General features: G+C 40.0%; 1 protein-coding gene across 1 annotated transcript in view; it reads left to right on the top strand.

Annotated features, from left to right (window-relative positions):
• Nucleotides 1–13,979, top strand: part of efna3a (ephrin-A3a) — a 170,918-nt gene that overhangs the window by 130,229 nt on the left and 26,710 nt on the right. The window contains exons 2-3 of the mRNA XM_034160757.1: nucleotides 10,842–11,143; nucleotides 13,730–13,795. Of these exons, the coding sequence (XP_034016648.1) occupies nucleotides 10,842–11,143; nucleotides 13,730–13,795 (368 nt within the window). The remainder of the gene's footprint in view (nucleotides 1–10,841; nucleotides 11,144–13,729; nucleotides 13,796–13,979) is intronic.

Genomic DNA, 13,979 nt, shown 5'->3' with positions numbered 1-13,979 from the left:
CTGTTTACATTATTTTGGCCTAAACCCTTTTCCAAAATGAGATCAAGCTTTTTTACAACAAAATTTTGTATTCATTTTTACAAATTTTTCATGTATTGTCGTGATCATTGCAATCTCTCCTGCCAGATTTTACATAAATGATTTCATTTTCAGATTCCCAAGAAAATTTGACCCTAAACTGATATTTTTCAGTCCAGCTAAAAAAAGTTGATTTTTTTTCTTTTTTTTTTTTTACCTCAAATGTCACTAAATCTAACTCAGTCCTTCGAACCTTATTATAGGGACACTCAGATGAGAAGTATCACTTGCATTGGGAGGGAGTGTCAATTTCAACAGTTTGGCCATGTGCTGATCCTGGATACCTCATCGTTGAGGACCGCAGTGGCTGGAAAAGGCCAACGGGATGCCCACGTTGCACCAGGCTACGATAGATAGATGATTGCTTTTGAGAGGTGGGGATGGACTAGTCTGTCTGGGTGGTTGCCAGTGGTGGGCACAGTTCCGCTAAATGCTAATTAGCAATGCTAACTTTTTTGTTAGCGGATTTGCTTTTCAGTTAACTTCGAAAACCATAGCTTCTGATAAATTTAATTCTGCTAACTTTTAGTCTGCTAACATTTTTTTGTTGGCATAGTGAGTTAAGGAGAATGGTCAAAAACATTTGTAACCCCTAAAATCATACATGTTAGTTCCTGTCGGTTACGTGTTTTGCAGCAGTCAGGCAGCTGTGAAGCAAAATGCAAAGAACACTGAGTCAAAATGCATAGACCACTGCCATCTACTGGATGGGAGTGTGAATAGCGACCAACTATCACACTGTCGCTATTTGTTGCACTGAACTAAAACTAAAAGATATCTGCGATATTTTTCACTTTGTAAAAATGACAGAGTTGATGTTAATGTCGATAAAGTGTCCGGAATTAGTTTGGTTTATAAATCAAGCCATGAGTCAAAACTGCTTTGCTTTTGATGTTTACTGCCACATGTCTGTGCGGTTCCATGTTAAAAGTAAATGACTTTCCGTACAGCAGTGGGCAGGATGCACAAAGACAGAAGCTCTGACTCGTTTTTTGTTGGGTTTGTGATCGCCTTTGATTTACTCAAAAGCGTTGGTGGTGCTTAAATTTAAAACTGGCTTGTCAGTAGCTGACAGTGCACTGGAGTCATTACTAAAAGTTATCAATTAGCTGTACTTCTGCTAAAATTTTTAGCGGTTTATCGGGTTAGCGTTATAAAAGTTAAACTTTTCTATTAGCGTTATCAAGCTCCAAGAACCATCCAGGAACCACTACGAACCGTTGTCATGTTCCATTAAGGATCACTACTCATCAAGACGGATCAATATGCTCAGTTACGACCTCCACGACATGAGACGAAATGAGGGTGGTGTGTGACATTCATGGAAGATTTTTTGACAGGCAAAAACATGCTTCACGAATATCAAGAATATCACGCACCAACACGCACTATTAAGAAACCTATTCAGATGCGTTAAGTCACATTAAGAATGTCAGGAATGTGTCACGAATGACAGAAAAATGACATTCGTAACGCGTCTTGGTTATGTGTAAACGCACCTTAATCACAATTAAAGTTACTTCTCCAAGTCACTGTGCGTTACTATTATTTTTTGCATTGTGGGTCGATAGCAGCATTAAACTTGGTCTGTGGGCAGGAGGCCGGGGGTTGACTGAACTGTCCACTTTAAGCGAGCTGTGAGCTTTTCACTCCGTGGTTTTTTGCAGCTACGACTCGTCCTCACCTCTAAAGCACGGTGACAACAGCACACCTGCACTGAGCTTTACTAAGACATTTTTTATGCTTTTTTTTTTCCTCTGAGCCGCTCCGTATCTGCTCGCTAAAAACAGCTGATCCTCCGCGACGCGTCAACAGCTAACACTATTTTCCACTCAAATCCACCTAGACTCTCTTTCTGAGGACCACATGATGTGAAAACGCAATAAAACTTTCTTACCTGTAATATGGTCATGTTTTCTGCATAAATAAATGTTATCCATTCTTTGTGCTCAAAATGCCAACAGCAGGGGCGAATCCAGATGGAATGGAGGCGTGGGGGCAGGGATGTGCCCCCCCCACAACACCCTAGATTAAAGGTCAGTTTTGAAGCCGTTTTTTTACTACAACTACTAATACTACTTCAAATAATAATAATTTCAACAAGTAAAATGTTTAGAGAGAATTTAAATGTTAGAAAAATGTTAGAAAGAATTTAATAGTTACATTTATAAACAATGTAGGTCAGAAAATTGCAAGTTTTACTGTTACAGTGCTGTCAACAGTTAAATATGAGGTCAAGAAAGATTATTTTACTTTTTATAAAACAAGTATTTATTTCATTGAAGTCAAGAAAGGCTGACTATAAAGTGAGTTTTGGCAAAACAGGTATCAGCAGGGGTGGTGGCCAAGTGGTTAATGTGCTTGGTTTCAGTGCAGAAGGTTCCGGGTTCAAATCCCACCCCTGCCACATTTCTCCATGTAATGTGGAGTTGTGTCAGGAAGGGCATCCGGCGTAAAACCTGTGCCAATTCAATATGCAGATCCACCTTGGATTTGCTGTGGCGACCCCGAGTGCAAACAAGGGAGCAGCCGAAGGGACTTACTTACTGGCAAAACAAGTATCATTGTCATGTGAGGTGGCAGAGGGTTGTTGTCGGCAGCTGGGGAAAGTAACTAAAAAGTAACTATAATCTAACTTAGTTACTTTTACAATTGAGTAATCAGTAAAGTAACTAATGTTGGGAAAGTGTAATGCACGGACCCACAACAGGGGGCGCAAATGAACGTCAATAGATAGTCCAATAAATACAATTTATTGTGGCAAATGTGCACAACAGGTCGAATACTGCTTTAGACAGTCAGTTACAAAATACAACAGGTGACGTGTGGGCAGGCCCCGAGGGTAGGAGACGCCTATCCAGAGAAGAGCCCACAAGGTTCCGCCGCCAACGAAGACCTGCAGTACACTGAAGCCGCCAAGTCCTGAGTCCCCAGGTGGCCTCTACTTCAGCTGTCACATCCGGTACTGCTGGCAGGAACAAAAACAGGTTATGGTGGGTGTGTGGACACCCAGTAAGCAGTCAGCAACTCATTTCAGTTCCTTTTGTGGAGAATCTCCACCTCCGACATAAAAACACAGAAACGTGCAGAGACCGACTGTTACTTCTCTGGTTTGGAAAGAGGAGTGAAGTCCGTCACTCTTCAACATCCAAAACCCAAAACCCAGCTCCCAGCTGATTTGAAGATAACAGGTCCTCCTGCAAAGGTTTCAAAGAAAGACAATGAGAAGTGCGTTGAGCACAGACACGGCTGAGAGTTTTACCTGAGTGGTAAACTGATATCTCGGCAGAGATGTGGTGTCTCCTCCAGGCTTTTATAGTGGTGATGATGGTGATTGCTGACAGCTGTCAGTCCTGGCTCCTGGGTAGTGACTGTGCCCTCTGGTGCCTGAAACCCGACTACAGGCAGGGCGCCCTCTGGGGTTGGCCAGCAGTACCTCCTCTTCAGGCGGCCCACACAACAACTAAGTTACTTTTTCAAGGAGTAATCAGTAATTGGATTACTTTTTCAAAGTAACTGTGGCAACACTGAAAGTTTATCAGTTTGAACATTAAATATCTTGTCTTTGTGGTGTATTCAATTGAATATAGGTTGAAGAGGATTTGCAATCATTGTATTCTGTTTTTATTTAGATTTTACACAACGTCCCAACTTCATTGGAATTGGGGTTGTATATATCTGTAACATAGTGAGACAATGCTTTTTTCTACATTTTCTATTGAATTCTTAAGAAACAATGTATTTATCTCAATGAAAAAGATGTTTTTGTTTTTTGTTTTATTCTTTGGGCTCAGAGACAACCCTGCATGTATGTATGTATGTGTGTGTGTATGTGTGTGTGTGTGTGTGTGTGGGGGGGGGGGGGGGGGTTATACATTGATAATTATGAAGGAAGTTGTCTTCAGTTTAAATCTAGAAATATTACTTTATTTTCACTGCCTGTCTGGCTCTGCTTTTGACCTGAACAGCTTGTCGACTCTTCCAGCTGTTTTTCAAAGGATTTTTCAAAAACAGTTGGCGCTCGTGGCGGTAATGCGAGTAGGACAAAAAAACTAGAGCTAATGGATCTTTTTCTGTCTCTGCATCAGGATGTGAGTTCAGTCAAGGTAAATAAAATTTAAATCTCCATCGCTGTCATTCAGTGGAAGCTCCTGAAAATGTGTCATATTTCTTTTTGTTTGGCTTTATTTACAAATGAAGATCGATGTTTGCGTCTGTTTTATGATTCACTGGAGGATTTATGGATTTTCTGCCTGCAGCAGATGCTTTGTTTCTGCCCACTGTATGTTTTAAAGTGTCTTTTTGCTGTAGCGCTACCTTACCGTTGTTATTTATTGATACCAACACAATTCTCCAAAGACTCTTTTTTCTTCTTCTTTTTTTAAGTGCAGATGTAAGCGGTGCAGTGGCTCTATCTTTGCTCTCTCTCTTTTTACCCCCCCACAGCTTGTGCAGCCTTTACTAACTAGCTGCACACTCCCACTCAGGAAAATGATGATGAGGCAGCAAAACCACCACAGAGAGAGAGAAGGAGCTGCAGGAGAAGAGAGACAACACCAGAATGAGAGACATCCGTCTTTTTTATGCACTTTTACTGTGCATCCCCGGAGACCATTATGTCTCTGTCTAGGCCTCTGCCTTCTGCTCTGCGCTCTTCTCTTTGTTGTCATCTTTTCGTGCATTTTCCGCCCTCGACCCCTCGCAACGATACGTTATTAAATCTCCTCTTGCGCCCTTATTTTGTCTTCCTCCCTCCATTCCTTTCTGCGCTGCAACCTCTCTGTCTTGTGCCACTAAGTGAGCAGCTTATATAACACCGTCCACCTAAAGGGACTCCCCACGTCCCTCGCCCAGCCGGCCTCCACCTTCCTATCACCCGTCCCACCACCACCACTCCTGCACCACTTTCTCTTCCGTACATCTCTCAGTCATTTCTCCTCCTCCTCTTCCTTTTTTCCTCCTTATAGTGCTGACTGTGGAACATAATGGCCCTCCTACAGGACGATTACATCCAGCAGGGAAAAGTGAAAACAGTCAAATGACACGCTCATGTGCCTATTCGTTCATCCCCAGTTTGCACATTTGCATTCAAACCACTCTGATGAGGAATACAGCGCGTTTTGAGGGTTGTTCATGCGCACCTCTGTGTATTTTAAAGCTTCGGCAGCCTGCAGATCTTCAACAGTGAATGCATTGCTGGTGACTTTCCCTTGCTGCCTCAGTAATACACAGCAGGAGGGGTGGAGGTACACCGGTGTCATAGTCACCGAGATATCACAATTTCACCAACGACCAAACCAGGCCAACAAGAACCCCCACCAGGCCAGAAATATTTTTTGATGACTGCAATGAAAAATAATACATACAAAATAAAATAAAAAATAATGGCAAATACCCATTAATTTGGAAATCAGTCATCATTTCGATGCATCTGCAGCTATGATCAACACTGCAGCACTGAGGCTGTGAGGATCACAGGTCAGGTTTCATTTGCCGGCCTGCTGAGCTCCACATGAAAATTCAGTAAGGTATGTCTTCTATAATATATTCAAATTCTAAAGTAGAACTCTGCTATTGTATACTAAGGTATATCTAAATATCTAAAAAAGAAGAAGAGTAGAATAGAGTAGAGTAGAATAGAGTAGAGTAGAGTAGAATAGAATAGAGTAGAGTAGAATAGAGTAGAGTAGAATAGAGTAGAATAGAATAGAGTAGAATAGAATAGAATAGAGTAGAGTAGAATAGAGTAGAGTAGAATAGAATAGAATAGAGTAGAATAGAATAGAGTAGAATAGAATAGAACAGAATAGAGTAGAGTAGAATAGAGTAGAGTAGAATAGAGTAGCGTAGAATAGAATAGAGTAGAGTAGAACAGAATAGAGTAGAATAGAGTAGAGTAGAGTAGAATAGAATAGAGTAGAATAGAGTAGAGTTGAGTAGAATAGAATAGAACAGAACAGAATAGAGTAGAGTAGAATAGAGTAGAGTAGAATAGAATAGAGTAGAGTAGAATAGAATAGAGTAGAGTAGAATAGAACAGAATAGAGTAGAGTAGAATAGAGTAGAGTAGAATAGAGTAGAGTAGAATAGAGTAGAGTAGAATAGAGTAGAATAGAATATAGTACAATAGAATAGAGTAGAGTAGAATAGAATAGAATAGAGTAGAGTAGAATAGAATAGAGTAGAGCCACTTAGGTGCTTGAGAACCTGTTAAACACTTGTGCCATTGATGTAACTGCCTATAAAGTCATTTTCACATGAAAACTGAGTGCAAATGAAGGTTGACTGTGGCAGTTGCAAAATGGACTATGCTCAAAGACTGGATCTGGAGACACCCCCCCAAACAACTGATGCTGTCCTGGACATCTGTGTGGACTTAGTAACTCTCAAAAACTTGATGTTCCTCTGTGTTGTTAAAATGTTTTTTATTAGTATGACCTAAGCAGAGTCTGGACTGCTTGAGGTTTCTTCCTCAGTATCATCAGAGGGAGTTTTTCCTTACCACTGTCCGCTGTGTGCTTGCTCTAGGGGTTGGTAAGGTTAGATCTTACTTGTGTGAAGCGCCTTGAGGCAGCTTTGCTGTGATTTGGCGCTATATAAATGAAATGAAACGAAAACCACAATCATGGAAATATTGTATAAGCTGTGATCATGTTGCGCCACATGTTCATTTAAACTTTGAGCGTTAATTAAACACAGCTACAGATTTTCTAAATGTAAAAATCTTTCATTCTTGAAGGTTTTCCTCCTGATTTTAACTTTGAAGGAGCAGGTTAAACTCTTGCTTAAATAAGAAAATGATTAAAGGTGTCATATAGTGCAAAAACAGCAATACCAACATATAACACTAGGTGGCTTTCCATTACCTTCCAAATTGCGCTATTTGAAGCAGCGAATTGATAGTTTTTGTACTTGCACGAGGTGGTTTTTCAGGCGAGTTGAAAACTCTTTGTTACACAAAAGTGGAATGGAAACATGCTTTTCACTATTACAGGTCGCAAACATTCTGAAAAACAAAGCGCGGCACATGTGGATGGAGAAAGAGACGCGTTAAAGCTCATAAGAGATGAAGTTATGGCATTATTGGATTGGGGGGTTGGATAAAATATTTAGTGGGACTTACTGATCCGTCGCCGTGACATTTGGAATTACAGTTCTCAGGAGAGCCTCGCTAGAATTACAGTTATTGCGAAATGAAAAAAATCTGGCAGTGACATTCAATCACTAATGGAAAATCTGTCATTTTGCAATTGCTTTTCGTCAACATTTTGAAAATATTGCTTAAATTTAACGCAAATCTATGGAAACCGAGCTATAGTCTACTGTGATATTAAATTTAGGTCATGTCGCCCGTCCCTACAGCAGCCTTTTATTTTGCACAGGAACTCTCTTCTTCTTGCCGCCTTCATTCATTCCTTCACTTTGCTCCTCAGGTCCTCTCACCTATTTCTCAATGACTGCATCATAGTTTTGATCACATGCCACCAGCTTCCAGGATTTTCCTCATAGTACACTGTCAGATTCCTCTTTCTCCAACTTTCATCTCTTTCTCCTTTCCCTCCACCACCAAACCCCTTTCTCTAAATATAGTCCCTTTGAAGAATCACTGTGGCGTCTCCTCCCACAACCCTGCAAGACAAAAGTCTGTCATCTCATGTCTGGGTGGCCGGGAAGATAAGATTGATGACCCAAAAAGAGCACCAGTTAAGAGAACTGACATCCACCTGCCTTGCCATGCGTTTAATCCCAAATTAATATAAAAGGTGCAGATGAAAAAGGGGATAAAAGTGGAGAAGATGGTGCGGCACACACAGAGAGGTGTTGTGACATTCCCCATCCTCATTTTGTAATTGAATAATAATCCCTCTGGAGATCTGACCTAGTAACGTGTGCACGTCAACACTTGCTGTTTGTATGTGCACGTCTGCATTATGTACAAGAATGTGCCACAAAAGAAGCAGCAGATAAAAATCAGAGATGTTGTTACTGCACAAAGCAGCACAACACCTCCACTTACTGGCCAAAGTGAGTCATTGCAGCCCGACACATCACTGCAGCCAAGGATTCACATCAGCTCACCTGCAGGAGCCCCTCTAATGACGCCTACTTTGTCTAATTACAGATTATGTCATTTACATAATAAGTATACTTAGTATTATAAACACAGAAGAAGTCAGCGTGGCGTCTGAATTCTAAATCATGTCACATTATCTCGTCCCTCTTGTTCAGTGGTAGATGAATGGAGGGACGAGTCCTGTGTGCGCGTGTTCGTGTGCAGGTTCAAACACACACTAAACCAGTGGAAAATCTTTTAATCAGTTAAATTCTTTTTGTCACATTGGCGTTTACCTGGAGAGTCACACGTGTTGCGTGCATGCACATACACACTGGTGTGCTCATAGGGGGTGGCAAGCTGGTAACCTCCCACCACGCCCACGCTGATGCTCCCCATAGCTGAAAAAGCATTGCTCATGCCCCCTCGACAGTGGCGGAAAGGATTGAGTGCCCCTATGGTGCCCCTCCGTACAATAAATGATGGTGACATGCCCTCTACAGTGAGAATCCTGTCTTGATGCCTGCCCTTCTCGGGAGGGGAATGTAGTATCCTACAAGGTGCCCTTCCAGTGGCCTAAACTTGATGTTCCATATGTGCCCTTCCAGTTGAAAAGGGCCGTTATGGCGTCCTCTTTGCTACTCCCTACATGGCCGTGCCCTTTCCATTACAGAAAATATTATGCTCCTGGAGCTGAAAAAACTTGATGAAGTGCCCAATTAGGTGCTAACCTATGGGGAAGTGCACCTCCAGGGGATTAACTGTGATGCAGTGCTGAAGAGCGCCCCCATACGAGGGTAGCATACAAGCCACCTATTTAGTTAGCTATGTGATAAGCTATCTATAAATGCACTTGCAGTGTAAATATATTAGTATTTAGTGCGATATATCACTATGCAAATCCAATTTTGGCAAGTCTAATTGAATTTCTACATGTTCAAAATCTTACAGATATCTTAAAGGGAACAGGTTGAAATGTTATTTCTGCCAGTGAAAATGTAATCACTGCTCATCAGCCTGATTGATTAAATATTAAAACAACAAAACAGCTCACCATATGACCAGACATAATTTAACCTGGCCTAAATGGTACATTGAAAAAAAACAAGAAAAAGGACCTAGATATGAGCCCTGGCAAAAAGAAATAAAGAAAGGAAACGAGTTGTTATTTTGCCCATAAAATGTGTATTTGGTCCAAACTGTTGACATGTTGTTGGGGAGACTATAAGATACTGCTTTTTTTTTTTTTTTATTGTTTGCTTGTTGGATTTTTTTTTTACTTTCCCTTACAACAGCTTGAAGGGCACCTCAGCGCACTTCATGAGTATTTTCATCAGGATGGTACAAATAGGGAACCTCATGTTTATCCTACATTAATCAAAGATGAAGAGAATAATTGAATAACTGAAAAATGCCTTTGTCCCTCAGGTCATCAGACTGTACAACTCCTCACTCAGAGGGAGGAGGAGTAACAGGAAGACAGAGGTCAGGAATGAGAGGAACAGTAGTAGCCAGTAAACCAGTATTGATCAGTATGTGTGGTATTTATATTTATATTTGCAAACTATCTTTCTTTTTTACTTTCACTTTTGATACTCTGTGTGTGATACTACTGTGTGCTTCTTACCCTGTGTGCTGCTATAAAATGCTGCTGGAACCTCAGTTTCCCTGAGGGAGTCTTCCCAAGGGATCAATAAAGTTCTATCTAATCTAATCTAAGAATTTCATCATACATGATGCAAGATAGCATTTTACACACTGGTGGGTGAATATCATGCAGTAATCGCTCGTTAGTATTTTTTTCACCTCTGCCCATTAAACCTGAGGCCGTCGTTGCACATAGTGCATCCCTCTGCAGCCAAATTGTGCAGCAGCCCTGAGAACACCTTCAGTGACTGACCTGTAACATTTGCTGCAATTACCACAACACACTGAGTGAGAAAGTGTGTTTTTATAGAGCAGTACTTTACAATTGTTTACATTTATATTTTTCAGCACGTTTTATGTGAATGTGTGTTCAACATGTTTATGTGTCAGGATGTGAGTTTCTTTCATTTCATGCCAATGTATATACTTAGAATGTGCATTGAATATTGCGTATATATTATACAATGACAAGAACGTAGTAGTTTCTAGATATTAATCTGTATCAGCCCACTTTGTGTCATGTTGGTATGGAGGTCATGTGTAAACTAACACAGGTTCATATGAGCATTTTTTTTCGCCACATTTAGCATTTGCAGCAAATGTTTGGTTGATATACTTTCACCTCACTTTTTCATGATAGTTAATTTAAACTGTAATTTTTCATGCTGACCCTAGTAAAATTGATTATGTCTTTAAATGTTTAGCTAAACACGTGTGCTAAATATTTTAGTAAACACCAAATATTTACATGAACCTAGGTATTTAGTCACACATTTGTCAAAATATTTAAGCTGAGCTAAATATTTAGTGAATATCTACTTCAATGTTTGGCTAAATAATTATATTTATTATCTTAGTACAGGGGTGTAACTAGTGCGCTTGCCTTCCAGCAAAAAAGTTCCAGGTTTGAGGTTATCACTGCCCATTCTCCTCCATCTAGAGTTGCATCACAAAGGGCATCCGGTGGAAATGAGAGGAGCCAAAAGAAATTGTACACACAGCCATTATTTTAAACACAAGAATTAAATGCCCCGTGTCTTTGTGTTTTCTTCGCTGTCCACAGGCTACGTAGGGAGGGATTCACAGTGCAGGTGAGTGTCAACGACTACCTGGACATCTACTGCCCGCACTACAACACCACCCAGCGGGGGACGCTAGAGCGCACCGTGGCTGAGCAGTACATCCTGTACATGGTCAACTATCGCGGGTACCGCACCTGTGACCCGCAGATGGGCTTCAAGCGTTGGGAGTGCAACAGGCCTCACGCCCCGCACGCACCCATCAAGTTCTCTGAAAAGTTTCAGCGTTACAGCGCCTTTTCGCTGGGCTACGAGTTCAACGTTGGCCAGGAGTACTATTACATCTGTGAGTCAGGCCAGTACCCACCACCAACTGCCACATGTTGTATATCGTTTAGAGATTCTAATTTGGTCATTTGTCGTTACCCATAATGTAAGGGACGTGTATAAAAATTTTATCCCACACCAATATAAAATCTGACCGTGAATTCTGAAAGAACATGAAAAACCCTTTAAACTGACACCAAAATCATGTGATTATCTTAAGTATTAAGGAAGTTATGGGCGTTTTTGTGCTGGGAATCGAACTTGTTTTCCTGGCCTTAATGAATAGATGAAACAATAGGGCCTTTGTGACCGAGTTGGACTTGTTCCTTCATATTTTTACACTGGAAAACTCACTGAGTTAGTTGAACTCAAACCATTTGAGGAAACCAATTGCCTTAAAACAGTTGAGTTTGCCAACTTAAATAAAATAATTTTTAAAAATCTAATTGTTAGTTTTAGTAACTTAACAATTTATAGTTAATTCAACTTATGTAAATCTAGTTTATGTTTTTCAATAAAAAAAGTGACAAATTTCTGACTGAAAAATTTACATTACATTTTGGATTAGATTTTTTTGATGCATTCTTTGGTTTACTTGTTGACTCTGCGTTGTGTTGTTATGGCTCCGCCCATTCACTCCCCTCGGGATGCAAACTCATGATCTCCAGAATGGAAGTCAGACTCTCTAACCAGAAGGCTAAAACTCAGGACTCTGGACTTGTGACCAGAGAATTCTTTTGAGTTGTTGGGAGTGAGGTTTACTAACTACCTCTGTACAGCGACACCTGCTGGCCTCCGTTACATGAACTCAATTAAAATGAGTGAATGGAATGCACTGGAAATACATCATCAACACTTAAATGCCCCAAAACTTTAAATGCACTTAAAGGAACTGAGTTGTTATGACAATTAATTTTTGAGTTAGTTTAATGAATGGAAATGAGCAACTATAACTTTTTTTGAAGTTTACATTACATTAACTTAATTATTGTATTAAAATGGAGTGTTCGATTTAACAGTGTACTCATAACTTCTGTAATATCCAAAATATCTCCATGAAATTTTCAGGAATGATGGATTATCACCTCTCCTTCATTCTAAATGGTATATCATCTCAACACTGGCAGTCACTGGATTTTGGCAATCGACCAGAATCTTTGTGAAATGGCCAGTCCTTCTGAAATTCAGCAAAAATGAAGAGAAATACTTACTCTTTATTTCCTATACATTGATTTTTTCCATTCAATCCTTACGGTACAATTTAAGTGACTTTGATGAAACAAATATAAGAAATCCGGTAACTTCTCTCTCCAATCGCCTGGGACGAAAATTTGAACACAAGGTGTGAGCTGGGTAATTCTTTTACGTCATTGACCGAAAAATAAATCAGGATAACTCTCCAACAGCCAATAGCAACACGAACCGCAGAGAATTCCCTGTGCAACTCCCGAAAATATGGCCACATGCAATTATGCAGAACCTAATTGAGGCGCTGGCCTACTTGTCCACATCCCTACATAACGTATCGCTATGCAACAGTGCATGTGTGTAAAATAATTAGAATAGTTTTTTTTTTCTTGAACATTCAAGTTAAAACGCATTGAACAATTATTATTGACACTTGCATCATGCTTTGCTAACGGTCCACTAAGCTTTGACGAGCTAACCGCAGCCACAACCCCAAAAGATCTGAAAGATTAGCGTTGAAAACGAGAACCCAAGTTTAAAGCGCAGCTGAGGACCCACTTATTTTCTTATTTTCTATATTATTATATCATTATTTATTTGTGATTTTAACTTTGCTCTTAACCTGTTTATCTTGTGAAGCGCTTTGATCGAAAGCGCTTGACAAATAAATGTATTATCTATAATTATTATTGTAACCCACGTAGAGTTAAACAGAAATTCAAATTCACGGTGATGTAGGGACATGTTGCATTGTGGGTAATGACTAAAATAAATACATAAATAAAACGCCAAATAAGGCAGTGATCCCCAAAATGAGTCAAGTGGGCTGCAGCCCCCTGGTGGACTGTGAACATACTGCAGGTGCACCATGAGTGGTCATTAAAAACAAAATTTTAAAAAATATCTTTGAATTTCAGTTTTGTAATAAGTTTAAAATATTTTGTTGTTTATGAAAATGTTATCAGAAGTAATAAAACAAAGCACACACACACACACACACACACACACACACACACATATATATATATATATATATATATATATATATATATATATATATGTGTGTGTGTGTGTATATATATATGTGTGTGTGTGTGTGTGTGTGTGTGTGTGTGTGTGTGTGTGTGTGTGTGTGTGTGTGTGTATTTTTTTTATTTTTTTTTTGGGGGGGGTGGACCCCAGAAATTTTTTACATTTCAAAGTGGGCCATGTCATTCTTAACAATATTATTATTAGTATTAATAATAATAATAATTAATAATGGGTGTAATAACGAGCTTCTTCTCAGGTAATTCTGAAAGTTCAACTGAGGACGCCTGCTCGGCTACAATGCTGCACTTTAGCATTCGTGCATTTTTGGGCGGCGGCCTGGAGAGTGCATAAGGTTGACATGTTTTGTGTGTTTGCTGTGTTGCAGCCACGCCGACGCACCACCACGGCCACAGCTGCCTGAGACTAAGGGTCTACGTCTGCTGCTCCACCAGTGAGAACTCTTTCACTCCATCTCTCAGTTTTCCCTCCTATTGCTTAGGTTCTCCTCAAAAACACAAACACAAGTAGACAAATAAGTAAAACAGAGGAAGAGAGAGAGAAAAACTGACAGTTTTGTATCAGAAAAAGGCTTTTCAGCCTCGCATTGTTTTCATGGGATTTTTTATTCCTCGAAG

Source organism: Thalassophryne amazonica, chromosome 20, assembly GCF_902500255.1.
Source record: "Thalassophryne amazonica chromosome 20, fThaAma1.1, whole genome shotgun sequence".
Classification (NCBI taxonomy): Eukaryota; Metazoa; Chordata; class Actinopteri; order Batrachoidiformes; family Batrachoididae; genus Thalassophryne; species Thalassophryne amazonica.
Note: the sequence above shows the minus strand (reverse complement) of the source record. Positions and strands in the feature narration are given on the sequence as shown.